Here is a 14,909-nt window from a genome sequence, read left to right as displayed (position 1 = left end):
ATGTTTATATTAGTTTAATATTTTTATTTTTTGTTAATGTGAAAGATAATGATCCCACCAACCTTTTAATTGGTCAATGAAACCTGTAACAATAATATGAGCTACTTGATAATCTGTTTTCCTATTACTCTTATAAATATTAGCAACCATAATCATTTCTTAAAAATGATTTAATATTTCATATTCAGATAATTCATCTATATTCTATTCATATAATATATCTAGTGAAAAAACAGATCTTACTATATGTTTTATTTCTTTGAATTGCATATCCGGTAGATTAGGACTTAGATACCAATTACGAGTAATAGAAACATGATATTTAGAATCCCTAACTGAATATTTATTAGCATAATATCCTCTAATATTATTTATTTCTAAATTTTTAAATTGATTTTTAATATTACTAATTTATAATCGGATAAGACAAGTGAGTCTGTCATACTTAATACATTAATATGAGATTGTTTTGAAGTAAATGCAGTATTAGTAATATTTAATTTTTCTAATTTATTAGAAATTTGTTCTAATAAATCATCTTTAATTTTAGAAAAATTGGATTTTAGGTGAAATGGAATTTCATGAGGAATAAATAAAGGAGTTTCTTTCGTTTATTTAATAATAGGATTGATGGGAGATATTTGGGTTTCAATCATTTCCAATTGTTTATTCATAACTTTTAAATATAAATTGATATAATTATTTTGTTAGATTATATTATCAGTGTTTTTATTTTATGTTACATAATTATATTTCTTTGTTAATTATGCTAATATTTGAGTACTTCTTTGGTTATACTTAATAGTTTTAAAAGGAGAGATATTTTTTATAAATGATTTGATTATTAGCTTCCTTAATCCATTGATTAGTAATTCTATTTATAGTTAATAAATGATTTGATTTATATATTTTAAATCATGAAAAAAATGTATATTAATTGTATATTTTTTAAGTATTCATAATATTTTTCTTAAATATAATTTCTTTTTATTTTTGTGAAAGTTGAGAAGAATACTAATTTTTTTTATTTATTTTTTTCTTTCATATATTCTTGTTTAAAATATTTTTTATTAATTTTAAATTCTTTTGAAATTGAAAAATCGAAAATTTCAATTTTGATATTAAATCAATTTGATATTATAAAATTAATATATACTAATTTAATTTTAAAATAAAAAATACAAAATATATTTAAAAAAACTTATAAAAATTAATTTGTACTCAGTTATTGATTTGTTAAAATATTATAAAATTTAAAATTTAAATTAAAAAGAAATTAATAAAAGAAATTATATATATATAAAAAAAAAGAAGTAAGACCATATATATATATATGTATGTGGAGCTTTTAAAATATGCACGAAACCGGCAGCGCCGTCCAAACCCTCGTTACCGGGTTTTGGTATAAAAGTTAAAAATAAACACTTGTTTCCGTCGAATCTGCTTTAGCTATTGCTAACAAGAAGTAGCAAAAAGCAGAAATCAAGACTTGAAAATCGAATTATCGCGTCTGATTATCTCTGTATACGGAATCTCGTGGGTGAGGATGCAAGGGCCAGGCTCCAATGGTTTGGCCCAGCTTCAGGCAACCATGCATGCCGTCGAGCTCGCCTGCACTTCTATTCAGGTGTCCCCAATCTCTCTCTCACCCTCGTATTCGCTGTTTGGTTACTCAGAAAAACGAAACGAAAGTGAATAAGGGGGGGAAAAAAAAAAAAATTAAAGAATGAGAAAAGAAGTGAAAAATCCTTTCTAGACGTTCACCTTGTGGGTAGGAAACCCACGGCCACGTCGTCGACACCGTTCATTCCATGGGATTGATTAAAGCGATCTTTGGATGTCAAGATCACCTCAACCTATCTCAAACCAATTATTAATAGAACTATTGCTTTTTCATATTTTTATAAACATTTAAACTCATCTAAGCCTTCTTCATACATTCACTCACATATATCAACTTATTTACATTCAAATACATCTCAATAAAATTCACAAAACACTACCATTCACAGGTCAATTCGAATCATCTGAAATTCCCTCAACATCTAAACGCAGCCTGCAGCAATTATAACCTTGATGCATGTTTCACTTTATTTGATTACTTTATCTTCACATGTACATTATAGAATTGGAAGTTGGAGGCAATTTGGCCGTTATACCGCTTCTGGGAATTCTCATTTTGATTTCTACACTTACACACATATGAGGATATTATGCTCTGAGGATCTATGCATGCATTTGGGAACTGGTAGTGATGCAATCACGTGCGACTACACATTTCTAATGCGTATTGTTACCTTTTACGCAGATGCATATCAATCCGGCAGCAGCTGAGGCAACACTATTGTCTCTACGATCGACTCCACAGCCATATCAGGCATGCCAATTTATTCTTGGTAAGTCAATGTTTGAAATATTTAATGTATGCTACATTTCTTTCCTCAATAAATCACAGCTATATAAGGTTCTGCTTCTGATGCTTTTAAGTTATCACTATGTGAACATAAGCCACAACATCTGCATCTGCAAATGGGTTCTAGCGTTGTTACACTTAATGCAGCCTATCATGGTAAAAAAAACCTTTAAATTGAATGAAAGGCCTCCATGCTTCCATTACTTTAAAAAGTGCTCTGAACTTGATTGTGTGCAACATATAATTGTTTTTGAAGATTTTGTAAGTTACACACTTGTTACCTACTTTTGAACAGGAAGTAAGAACTTAATTATTAAGAAAAGTATGCATAGCCAAGTACATGGGACATATACAAGAGCAACACCGATACATGATTGTCTAAAGATACAAAGAAATCATGCCATTAATATCTATTAAAATCGATCAATGCAATAAGGTATCGATAAAAAACATTCTAAGCTCGTCCGTTGTTTGCTAATGATCCTCCAAAGTCTGTCCATTCCTCTCCATCCACATGCACCACCATAAATAGATCGGCACCATCTTCTACTTAGCTGCTATATGAGAGTTACATTGGATGCCTCTCCAACTTGCCAGTAAATCAGCCTTCCTTTGTGGCATCGCCCAATGTAGCCCCACTCTGGCTAAGATATCATTCCATAAGCTCATAGCTTCATGACAGTGCAATAATAAGTGGTACATGGACTCCCCACATTTCTTGCACATTTAGCACCAATTCCACACAATGATTTGGTGTTTCCTTAGATTATCTAAGGTGAGGATCTTCCCTAATGAAGCTGTCCACACAAAGAAAGAAGTTTTCTAAGGGGCCTTAGCGTTCCATATGTTATTCCATGGGCTTGGATTTCAATGTTGTGTCATAAGGAACTTGTAGAATGAACAAACACTGAATCTCCTCTTCTTGCATGGTTGCCAATGGATATTTTCATCTCCCCCATTCACTCTACTAGTATACACAAGATTGAATAAATATGTAAATGTTTCAATTTCCCAATCTTGTGCAACTCTTAAGGAAAATGGAATTCTATTGAGGGGAGCCACATGTGATGCAACTATGTGAGGCCAAATTTATATGAAAAAAAATCATAATAATAATAAAAAAGAAATCTGGGTACAGAGTCTACGTTGGTTGCGCCCTCCAGATGACCACCTCAGTCCATGCATGCTTCATAGATGCTTACGTGAGCTCGAGGGCGAGTTCTTTTCAACCTGGAGAGATTGATGTTGGAGGATCTAGAGCCAATGATGAGTATTCCTAGGATTTGAATGAGAGGTGGTAGATTTGGGCAAGAAGTGGCAGATTTGGAAAGGAATGGCTTATCCCTAGGTTGGGCGAGGAGACTTATCCCTCGGTTGGGCGAGGAGACTTATCCCTCCTGGTCAACGTGGACAAGATCCGAATGAGGAAGTCCCTCCCCGCGATCGTAACGTACAGAATGTGATAATTGTAGATTTGCAGAGGCAAATAGCAGAATTATCCTAAGGTGGAGCGTTAGACTTATGATCAAGAGTCTGAATCCAGTTTTGAGAACCCATATCACGATCGTGCTCCTTCACGAGAGTACTGTGGTAGGGAGGAACAAGGTGGAGATCTAGGCTTCAGAGTGGATCTATCGGAATTTTCTAATACTTTGCAGGCGGAGGACTTAATCGATTGGTTGCATGAAGTGGACTGTATTTTTGAATACAAGGATGTCCTGGATTGTATGAAGGTGAAACTAGTCTTCATCAAATTGAAGGGCCAAGCATCTGCCTGGTGGGAGCAGTTGAAGCGGTCTCAGAAGCGACAAGGTAAAGCCAAGATTGGCGACTGGTATAAGATGAAGAACAAGAGGAAGGGTCACTTTTTCCCTTCGGATATACTCATATCTTGTCAACGACTTCACATGTTGAGGCAAGGAATGAAATCCATTGATGGTTACACGGAGGAGGAACGACACGAAGACCTAGGCTTCAGAGTTGACATACTATAATCTCTTAGTACTCTATAGACTAAAGATTTTGTTGATGTGTTGCTCGAGGTTCAGTGGGATTACTACTTTGAGGAAGATAACTTTGAAGAGGAATATTCTTCCATAGGATGGAACCCTACACCGATTTACGATACCTATCCCAGTGAAGATGAAGCCGTAGAAGAGATAAATGTTTTTTTCCTGAAAATATAGAAAATTCTGAAGAGGAAAATGGTTGTGATAGTTTGAAGATTGAAGACGAAACAACTTTTGAGTCAATTACTTATGTTGATTTTCTGGAAATTGAGGAGTTTTTTTTCAAGTTCTCTGAGGAAGAATATTGTTTTTGGATTTGGAATGGGGATGGAGACTTGATTTTAGACTATGAGATGCTCAATACTAATTTATTTTGAGCTGATCAAATTTATGTTAGTTTTGTTGTGATCGTTAGGACAGGAATCCAAAACAAGAGAAAGATGGGTTTAACTGGACATCCAAAGATTGAGGCAAGAAGATTTAGAATTCGAGGATGAATTCTCTTCAAACTGATGAGAATGATGTAAGTATGAGAGTCCAAATTTATATGAAAAAAAATCATTATAAAAAAAAGAAATCTAGGTACAGAGTCTACGTTGGTTGCGCCTTCTAGACGACCATTCAGTCCACTTATGCTTCATAGATGCTTACTTGAAATTGAGGGCGATTTCTTTCCAACTCGGAGAGACTGATGCAGGAGGATCCAGGTCCAATAACGAGCATTCCTAGGATTTGGGCTAGAGGTGGTAGATTTGGGTGAAAAGCAGCAGATTTGGGCGAGGAACGACTTATCCCTCGGTTGGACAAGGAGACTTATTTCTCTATGACCCCAATTCGGAAAGCTCTCTTCGGCGCTCACGTTGTGGTTATCATACTTTACATGGTGGGCCCCTATCGACCCCAAAATCAACTATTTTTAGCTCCGAATTGTCAATTTTAGTTAACTCTTTCATTTTTGGTTAATTTTCTTTTATTGTAATGTTTATCTTTAGTAACGATTTTATTTCGGATTCTTAAGCTAAATTTTAACCATAGTTATGTTATTCTATAATCTATTATTTGGTCTTAATTACAATTTTGCCATTTTTCGTTAGCAATTTAAGCTTGGCTTGTGGGCTTCAGATAATGATTGATTTTTATCGTAAAACCCTAATCTCAGAGTTTGTCTCTGTTTGCGAATTTTCTCAATCTCAATCTCTAACTTCTGTTGTTTAACTAGTCGTCAGAATAATCTCCTATTTTGGTCCCGGCGTCAACATGTTCTCAAATTTGAAGTATCTTTTACCTCCATGGATACCTCCACAATCAATGATAATAGGAAAGTGATCCGAGCATAACCTTGGAAGTCATTTATGGATTAGATCCGGAAAATGTGATCCCTAATCATGTGAGAAGCTGTTTCGTGAATCCCATGGGTAGTATCTTAAACACGAAAAATCTCGTTGTTAAGCATCAGGAACCATCATTAGTGAGAGAGGTGTATTGAGAAAAAGAACGTAGGGTGTACACTTGTTACTTAGTTGGTTAAAATTGGAAGAGTTTTGTTGGATCATTTGAAAGGACCAAAACTCTATCCATTTATGGAAAACACATCAATGCATTTTTGGATAAGTAATAATTCTTTATTAAAAAGTGAAAAAAGATGCAACCAAGTACATAGGAAGAAATTATCTCAATGTTGATGAAAATTTGATAATAATCAGTATTGGTATTACAAGAGAAGGAATTTCTTGATGCTTATGTATAAGCATTATATTTCATTTTGTTCTCACTAGGTTTGGCTGCTTTTGTCTCATATGATCTATAGATTGTGTTGTCATGGATGTGGAACTGTTTGTGGCATCTCTTATATGGAAACCCTTTCTTAGTTTCGTCTTGTTTTCTATGACTCTATATTCGAAAAAAAAAAAAGTAAGTTGAAATATGATTATATATCAAAACACATGCTTTGTTTACAATATAATCAACAGCGGTGGAATGATTATGTTGTTATTTTGCAGTTATACATTCTATGATTATTTTCTATCTTCCAAACTATTACTTTTGCCTGAAATTTGAAATCTTTATGTCTATGATATGAATTGTTGTCATTACCTTCCCTTATGTCGTTCTTTGACCTCGAATGGTTTAAATGGTTAGTTGTAATGGAACTCTTTAAAGAATACATTATGGAATAGAGATTATTGGGAATCATTTGTTCTTCAGGCTGTGGGGATTGGATATGGTTGTCACTCTCTTGGTTTCTTTTTTGAGTGATTGTGGAAAGCTTATGACAGAAGAAGATGCTTTGCAATGCTTTTTCTGACAAATCTGCAGAGAGAAAATTTGGAGTGTTATAGGGAAGGAATGAGCGTTTAATTGATATCATAGATTCGTAATGACATCTTTGACGAAGTTGTGATTACCATTAGAACAACAGGAGGAAAGACAATTGTAATCTAATTGTAGAAGGCTTACCTCAGGCTCATTTATCCCTTATTCCCTATCCTTCCCCCTCACTCACGTGCACGCACAAGGGAAAAAAACAACAAAGAATAACTAAAATGCGGGATTACCTAAGTGGTTGGCATTAGTCCCATGTTTGACTTCAAACAGTGGGATGTTCCAGTGGGCGCTGTCACTAAATTCAGTGTTTTCCCATTAACTATGGATTATTTGATTCAAAAGAGAGAGAATTGTTGGTGTACCCTAATTCAACAGTGATTTGATGAACATGCAATACCTCTGTTCACAGACTCAACTTGTATTTCCTGCTGATCGTGGTTTTACCTTTCCAGAGAATTCTCAGGTGCCAATTGCCAGGTTTCAAGCTGCTGCAGCAATTCGTGATGCAGCGATAAGGGAATGGGGTTTCCTCATAGCTGATGACAAGAGAAGCTTGATTAGGTTGTCTTATATGCTGTTACTTTTATCATCCTTGTAGCCTTCAATTGTATCACTATGTGACTTCCTATTAATGTATGGATTTCTTATCCTATTATAAAAGTTCATAAACAACATTTTAATTGATCATCCACTGAAAAAAAAATATTTTTCTTGTAGTTTTTGCCTTTGCTTTGTTATGCAACATGCTAGCTCACCTGAGGGCTATGTCCTGGCAAAGGTTTCTTCTGTGGCTGCTCAATTGATGAAAAGGGGCTGGTAAGTTGTACATAGTTGTTTCTCTCTCTAAAATTTCTCTCTCCGTACAAATGCATATTTTTTGCTTTTCTTTTTCACTTTCTGCCGCCGGGGATGGTTTTTAGTTGATTTTAACGTCTTCGGGAGGCAGGATGGGATTCAGGAGGGAGTTTGTGATTGACACTAAGCTTTTTTCAGTTGTGAGAGAGGGTGGCTTGATTCGCATTACTGAGAGAGGAAGGAGGTTTAAACAAGAATTATTGCTTGGACTGGGGACTGCACAATGGCTAGGTGGAGCTCTGGAGGGCTGTGTGACAGATAAAAGAGAAGATTTCTTTTCATCTAAGAGGGAGGGTCACCGGAGTTTTATCATTCAAAGGTCCTCAAATAGTCTTGGTCGTTTCGTTAAGGTGGCGGTGTATGGTGATGGGGGACGAAACTGTTGCATTATTATCCCTGAAGAGGAAGCTAGTAATGGCTGGAGTAAATTGCGAGAGGCACTGAGGGAGAGTTTGCAGATGGTGAAAAACGGCCATGGCAAACCTGGTGAAGCTTTGAAGAGAGGGGGTGATAAGGTAAATTCTTACAGAGAAGCTTTACTGAAGGAGGGGATGCATGCGGGGTTAACTGGTGCAAGAATGGGTATTGTGCATGGAGCCCCTAGAGATCAGTCTAGGGAGACAGAGAGTGGCAGAGACGTGAAGGAGTTTTTGTCTTTGGTACGTGATATGCAGGAACAGTTGAGGATGGTGCAGGAGGAGGTGTCCTTGGTGAGGAAGCTGGTCGAGGCTTTTAAGGAAGGTGTGGAAACGGTGAGTTTTAGGGGTAGTAACTTAAGGAGGGCAGGAGGGGGATCAGGCTGGAATGAGGGATTGGGCTGGGCTGGTCGTGGGCCAAAGCCCATGGATCATAGGAGTGCCAGAAGTTATATGGGGAAGGGCTGGAATGGGTCTCAGTTGGGCCGGCCCTGGGTTGGGCCCGGGCCCCAGTTGAAGACCTCGGCCTGGCAAGAATGGGCACGGGTCATGGGTCAGGAGGTGGTCTTCTACCAGAAACATCGTTGCGATGGCAACAGAATCGGCCGGCCGACCAATAGACGACGCCGACGACGCCGTTTGACCAACAGTTGATACCAGAAGCCGCATCCACCAAAAACCCCATTGATACGATGAGCAACCAGCAACAGAATACTGTGCAGAGTGTCGAGACGATGCTGATGGTGGTTCCTTCTCCACCCCGACGGCATCAGAACATGCCTTAGATCATCAAATGGCGACGAAAAGTTGGGAAGATTTTTCGAAGCTTCAAACCACGCCGTTAGAGCCTCTGGTCATTCTCCCTTCATCACCGAGTGGCTGTTCTCCTAGGGGGTCTGTGCAAAACCGGCCGACAGGGCATGGGGAGGAAGGTGGAGGTCTGGCGAGACCCTTAGGGGTGAACTGTGATATCGTAATGGTGGAACATAGTGAAGGAGGAGAAGAGGATTCGGCCAGTGATCTCTTTCTATCCGATGAAGAGAGTTCTCTAAGGCTCTTACAGGGGATTAATGAGCATGAAAGGGAAGTGGGTTTAGAGATTGGAGAAGTGAACTTGGAGGGGCAGATGGAATTTAGGATACAAAATCCAATTTCTCTTAACTGTATGTACCCAGATTCATCTAGTGTTTCAGATTGGGTGTTCCAAATAGTGAATGATATAAAGGATATGGTGGGACTAAAGTGTGAAGGTTATGAAGTGCAATTCATGGCATTACTCACCGCCATTGAAGTGGGTTATCGACAACAAAGGAAAACAGGGTCCAAGAAACAGCGGGAACTCAATAGGCTAACATGGTCCATGAATGTTGAAGGTAGCTCAAGTAGGGAGAGGTCAAAAGGGAAGGGGCTGGCTTACTCCAATAAATGAAACCAAAAATTCTCTTGTGGAATGTTCGGGTTCTAAATGATGCTGGTAAGCGGCTTCAAGTAAGAAACTTACTGCGTGGTTGGAAGCCGGACATTGTTTGCTTACAGGAAACGAAATTGTAAATAGTCAATACAAAAATAATACGAAGTATATGGGGCTGTGTTCATGTCGATTGGGTGTATTTGGCAGCTAAGGGAGCCTTGGGAGGAGTGTTGGTGATGTGGGACCAACGGGTGGTGGAGAAATTGGAGGAGGCAGTGGGGTTGTTCTCAGTGGCATGTTCTTTTAGGAGTGTGATCGATGGGTTTATGTGGGCCTTTGTAGGTTTTTATGGACCTAACGCAGATAGTGACCAAAGACTTCTATGGGGTGAACTAGCTGGTTTACACAGCTGGTGGGATCTTCCTTGGTGCATAGGCGGTGATTTCAATGTAACAAGATCCTCAAGCGAGTGTTTTGGAAATAGAAGAATGCGTCCAGCAATGTCAGATTTCTCGGAATGCATTTTTGAGTTGAACCTAGTGGGGGGCATATACACATGGGCTAATAATCAGACATGGTCTAGATTAGATAGATTTCTAATCTCCTCGGAATGGGAAATTCACTATCCAGAGGTGTGGCTGAAGAGATTGCCTTAGTTGTGCTCGGATCATTGGCCCATCATGCTGGACGGTGGGGGGATTCAAAGAAGGCGGCAACATTTTAAGTTCGAAAACATGTGGTTGCAAACTGAAGGCTTTGTGGAGAGGGTCGGACAATGGGTCTTCATACCAGATTCAGGGTACTCCTAGTTTTATTTTTGCTGGAAAGATAAAGGCTTTAAAAAGATCTAAAGTTTTGGAACAAGCAATCCTTTGGTAATATCAGGGAACTCAAGAAAATAAAGCAGTGGGAGATACAAGAGCTAGAAAGGGTTCAAGAGTTAAGGCCTTTGAATCAGGAGGAACAAGCCCAAAAGTTAGCTTTGGTTGTAGAGCTCGAGAGGATCATCCTAATGGAAGAGATCTTGTGGAGGCAGAAGTCTAGAGCTTTATGGCTGAAGGAAGGTGACCGTAGCACTAAGTTCTTCCACAGGGTTGCCAATTCTCATAGGCGATCCAACAACATCGAGATGCTGAAGATTGATGGGTCAGAGTGCAGGGATGTGTAAGTGATTAACAACACGTGGTTAGTTTTTATGAACAGCTTCTTACTGAGCAGGTGGGGTGGAGGCCTAAGCTAGAGGGGTTGGCTTTTGAGTCCATTGGACCTTTGGACTCTAATCGTTTGGAGAGGCCGTTTGAAGAGGCAGAGGTGCTAGAAGTGCTAAAGAAAATGGCGAAAGACAAGGCTCCGGGTCCAGATGGGTACTCTATGGGTTTTTTCCAAACTTGTTGGGAGATCCTAAGGGAGGACTTAATGGAGGTGTTGCAGGAGTTTTATTCATTTGGAAAGATTGAGAAAAGCTTAAACGCCACTTTTATAGCCTTAATACCAAAAAGGACGGGAGCGGAGGATATACAAGAGTTTCGCCCCATTAGCCTAATCAATGGGGTCTATAAGATTTTATCCAAGGTACTGGCAAATCGTCTTAGTCAGATCGTTGGAAAGATTATTTCAAAGCCTCAAAATGCATTTGTAAAGGACAGACAGATCCTAGATGCAGTGCTCATCGCCAATGAATGCTTGGACAGTAGATTAAAAGCGGGTCATCCAGGGATTATATGTAAGCTAGACATGGAGAAGGCGTATGATCATGTTAATTGGGACTTTCTAATTGACATTTTGGGGAAGTGTGGTTTTGGGGAGAGATGGCGTTCTTGGATCCGATGGTGCATTTCTACGGTGAAATTCTCAATCTTAATAAATGGAAGCACTACTGGTTTTTTTAATAGCACACGAGGACTAAGACAGGGAGATCCATTGTCCCCATTACTCTTTGTCATTGTAATGGAGGCTTTGAGCAGAATGATCTCAGTCCTGGTTGCAAATGGGCATATGACTGGTTACTTGATTGGAACCCCAGGAGGGGGTAGTATTAACATTTCTCATTTGTTGTTTGCAGATGACACCCTAATTTTTTGTGAGGCGAACCAACTCCAAGTTAGAGTACTGAAGGCACTCCTACTTTGCTTTGAGGTAGTTTCAGGCTTGAAAGTGAATTTGGACAAATCAGAGATGGTGCCTATTGGTGGTGTTCAGCGTCTAAGACACTTGGCGAATACTTTGGGGTGTAAGACTGCTACACTCCGCATGACGTATCTAAGCCTTCCTTTGGGGGCCCCCTCGAGAGCAGTTGCGTTATGGGATACAGTGATTGAGAGAGTAGAGCGATGTTTAGCAGGTTGGAAGAGAATGTACTTATCAAAAGGGGGTCGGGTTACGCTAATAAAGAGTACTTGATCTAACCTTCCAACATATTTTCTATCCCTATTCTTTATTCCAGCAAGGGTGGCACTTTGAATTGAGAAACTACAACGGGACTTCTTGTGGGGCGGAATAGGAGAGGAGTTCAATTTTCATCTAGTCAGGTGGGAATAGGATTGTAAGCCCATCTCGAGTGGGGGGTTGGGCATTATAAAACTGAGAATCTTTAATCAGGCTCTACTTGGAAAGTGGTTATGGAGATACCATAGAGAACCAGAAGCTCTCTGGAAGTTGGTGATTGAAAGAAAGTATGGAGAATTATGGGGTGGTTGGTGTTCTAAGGAAGTGCGAGGGGCTCATGGTGTGAGATTGTGGAAACATATTAGACAGGGATGGGAGGTTTTCTCTCACTATACGAGGCTTTGTTTAGGAGAGGGAAACATGATCAAATTCTGGTATGACACCTGGTGTGGTAATTGTGCGTTTAAGGATTTATTCTCGACATTATTTTTGGTTGCAAGCGACAAAGAGAAATCAGTGGTGGAAGTCATGGTGGTAATGGGGGAGTAAATCCAGTGGAATATCAGTTTTAGCAGGGCTGCTCAAGATTGGGAAATGGACATTTTTGAAGCCTTTTTCAGCCTCTTGTACTCAACCAAACCAAGTACTCAGCTTCTGGATTCGTTGTGGTGGGCATCGTCGGGAAAGGTATGTTTTCAGTTCGTGTTTTCTACAAGGCTCTAACACAAGGGCAACCCTCTCAGTTTCCTTGGAAAAAGCTTTGGAAACACAAGGCGCCTCTCAAAGCGGTTTTCTTTGTGTGGTCCGCTTCTTTGGGCAAGATCCTCACAACGGATAATTTGAGAAAACGAAGAGTGATCATCGTAGATTGGTGTTGTATGTGCAAGAAGGGGGGAGAATCTGTTGACCATCTTTTATTACATTGTGAGGTAGCTCGAGGGTTATGGAAAGAGGTTTTCTGTAGACTAGACTTGGGTTGGGTTATGCCGGAATCAGTTGTGGTGGTTCTTGCTAGCTGGATAGGTCTGAGGGCAACAACCAGATTAAGGCAATTTGGAAGATGATCCCGATATGCATTATGTGGTGTGTGTGGCAAGAGCGCAATGATCGGACGTTCGAGGATAAAGAGAGATCAATGGAGGAGCTGAAAGTCTTCTTTTTTAGAATTCTCTGTACTTGGGCTATTGCTGTTAGTTTTAATGGCCAGAATTTACATGAGTTTCTTATTTCTTTTGATCCTACGTAGTGTAGGACATTCTTTGTACTGAACGTGGCATTTTGCCTATTCTTTTGAATATATCTTCTTACTTTTCTCAAAAAAAAAAAGTTGTACATAATCTTTATGTAAACTCCTAGTAGAATGTGTAAAAGAAGGGTATGGCATTTATTATTTTATTTTTATTTTTATCTAGGAGGCACATTTATGTAACCCTTGTTGGCAGTAGCACTATCTTTTTTTTAGATCCTTTTCACCTATTACATGAGCGTAGATCATGTCTCTATGTTAAATATGTGACATGAGTGACCAACCTTTATGAAACGCTCTGTGTGTATGCTCCCTTTTTTTGATGGAAACAAGTGTGAATGGGTCATGTTTCTCCCATCCAAGTGGATTACTAGCAATTTTGTGAGTCAGATTGCACTCTGTATTTGGTCTGATGAAATGGTTTGTATGGTTTATTCTGTTATATATATTTGATAATTTCAACCCATGTTGCCTTTTTGTGTTTTAGTAAACTTGAATTAACATTGAACTTGTGATTGCTTAGATGAGAAATTTTTTAGACTTAGTACCTAACGTTGGACTTGGTCTTAATACTCTCCGTACGAGTGTGAAAAAACTTTATACGTTAGTTTCATCGTCGAAGATGGTTTCTTAGTGATCTATACGTCGACGGTACTTCGTGATGAGTTTTATTAAAGAGTTTGTGATTGAAACTAAGTTATTTTTTGTAAAAAGAGAGGGTGGCTTGATCCATATCTCTAAGAGAGGAAGGAGGTTCAAACAGGAGCTACTACTCGGACTGGGAACTGAGCAATGGCTAGGGGGAGCTTTGGAGGGATGTGCGTCAGATAAAAGGGAAGATTTTTATTTGGCAAAGAGGGAAGGTTACTAGAGTTTCATTGTACAGAGGTCCTCAAACAGTCGGGGCTGTTACGTGAAGGTGGCGGTTTACGGTGATGGGGGACGAAACATTGCCATCTTTATTCCCGAGGAAGAGGGTGGTCGGGGGTGGAGAAAACTGCGTGAGGCGTTGCGGGAAAGCCTTCAGGTGGCAAGCAACAGCCATGGCAAATCTGTAGATGCCCAGAAGAAACCAGGGGGTAAGATGGTGAAGTCCTACAAAGAAGCAGTTACGATGGAAGGAACGTATGAGGCGTTTTCTGGTGTCGGAGAGGGTGTCGTGTCCACAGAGAGAGAGGACGGAAGAGACGTGAGGGAGACGCTGGTTGTTGTACGTGATTTGCAGGTCCAAGTGAGGAAATTATAGGAGGAAGTGTCCTGGGTCAGAAAGGTGGTCGAGGCATATAAGGAAGGGGATGAAACGATGTGTTTAAGGCATAGGGGTTATAAGGGCCAAAATCACTTAAGGTGGGATGGAGGGGTAGTGGGTTGGGCTGGCTATAGGCCAAAGCCCATGGCCCATAGCTATCATACGGGCGGGGTTAGAGTGGGAAGGCCAGCCTTTCGGGCTGGGCCTGGGTCTTATCATAAGAAGAGCCCAGCCCGCTAGGCATGGAAGGAACGGGTTAGGGGCAAGGATTCGGTGCCTGAGTACGAAAGGCACGTACCCGACCCAGAAACCTCGCAGCGACGGCAGCAAAGGCCGTCCGACCAACAGACAGCGCCGATGAAGTTACCGGAAGCAGAAGGCAACAGATCCGGTGCCGGCGATGGTGTCGAAGTTGCTCCGCTCACCCAGTTGTTACCGGCAGACCATGCTCCAGAACCTGTGGTGGTGCTCCCTTCACCTCCGTGTGGTGGTCCACCTACGGCAACTAATCAGAACCTGTCGGCCTTTCAACAGATGCCGGCAAAACTGCCGACGGGAGGGGAAAACGATATAGTGCAGCTGGGGAGTCAGATCTTGCCG

General features: G+C 39.9%; 1 protein-coding gene across 15 annotated transcripts in view; it reads left to right on the top strand.

Moving 5' to 3' along the window:
• Nucleotides 1-1,351: 1,351 nt before the first annotated feature.
• LOC122274215 (exportin-4) overlaps nt 1,352-14,909 on the top strand; it is a 64,055-nt gene continuing 50,497 nt past the window's right edge. For 9 of the 15 annotated variants that reach the window (XR_006228246.1, XR_006228245.1, XR_006228247.1 and 6 more), the window contains exons 1-4: nt 1,352-1,627; nt 2,309-2,396; nt 7,200-7,308; nt 7,465-7,563. Coding sequence is in view for 8 of the 15 variants with exons in the window: in XM_043083227.1 (XP_042939161.1) it covers nt 1,547-1,627; nt 2,309-2,396; nt 7,200-7,308; nt 7,465-7,563 (377 nt within the window). In the remaining 7 variants the exon portion in view is untranslated. Of the gene's footprint in view, nt 1,628-2,308; nt 2,397-7,199; nt 7,381-7,464; nt 7,564-14,909 lie in introns of those variants that run through there. The other 6 variants (XR_006228244.1, XM_043083222.1, XM_043083224.1 and 3 more) reach the window with 4 other exon arrangements.

This window comes from Carya illinoinensis, chromosome 8 (assembly GCF_018687715.1).
Source record: "Carya illinoinensis cultivar Pawnee chromosome 8, C.illinoinensisPawnee_v1, whole genome shotgun sequence".
NCBI lineage: Eukaryota > Viridiplantae > Streptophyta > Magnoliopsida > Fagales > Juglandaceae > Carya > Carya illinoinensis.
The sequence above is the reverse complement of the archived record's forward strand: the minus strand, read 5'-3'. Positions and strand labels throughout refer to the sequence as shown.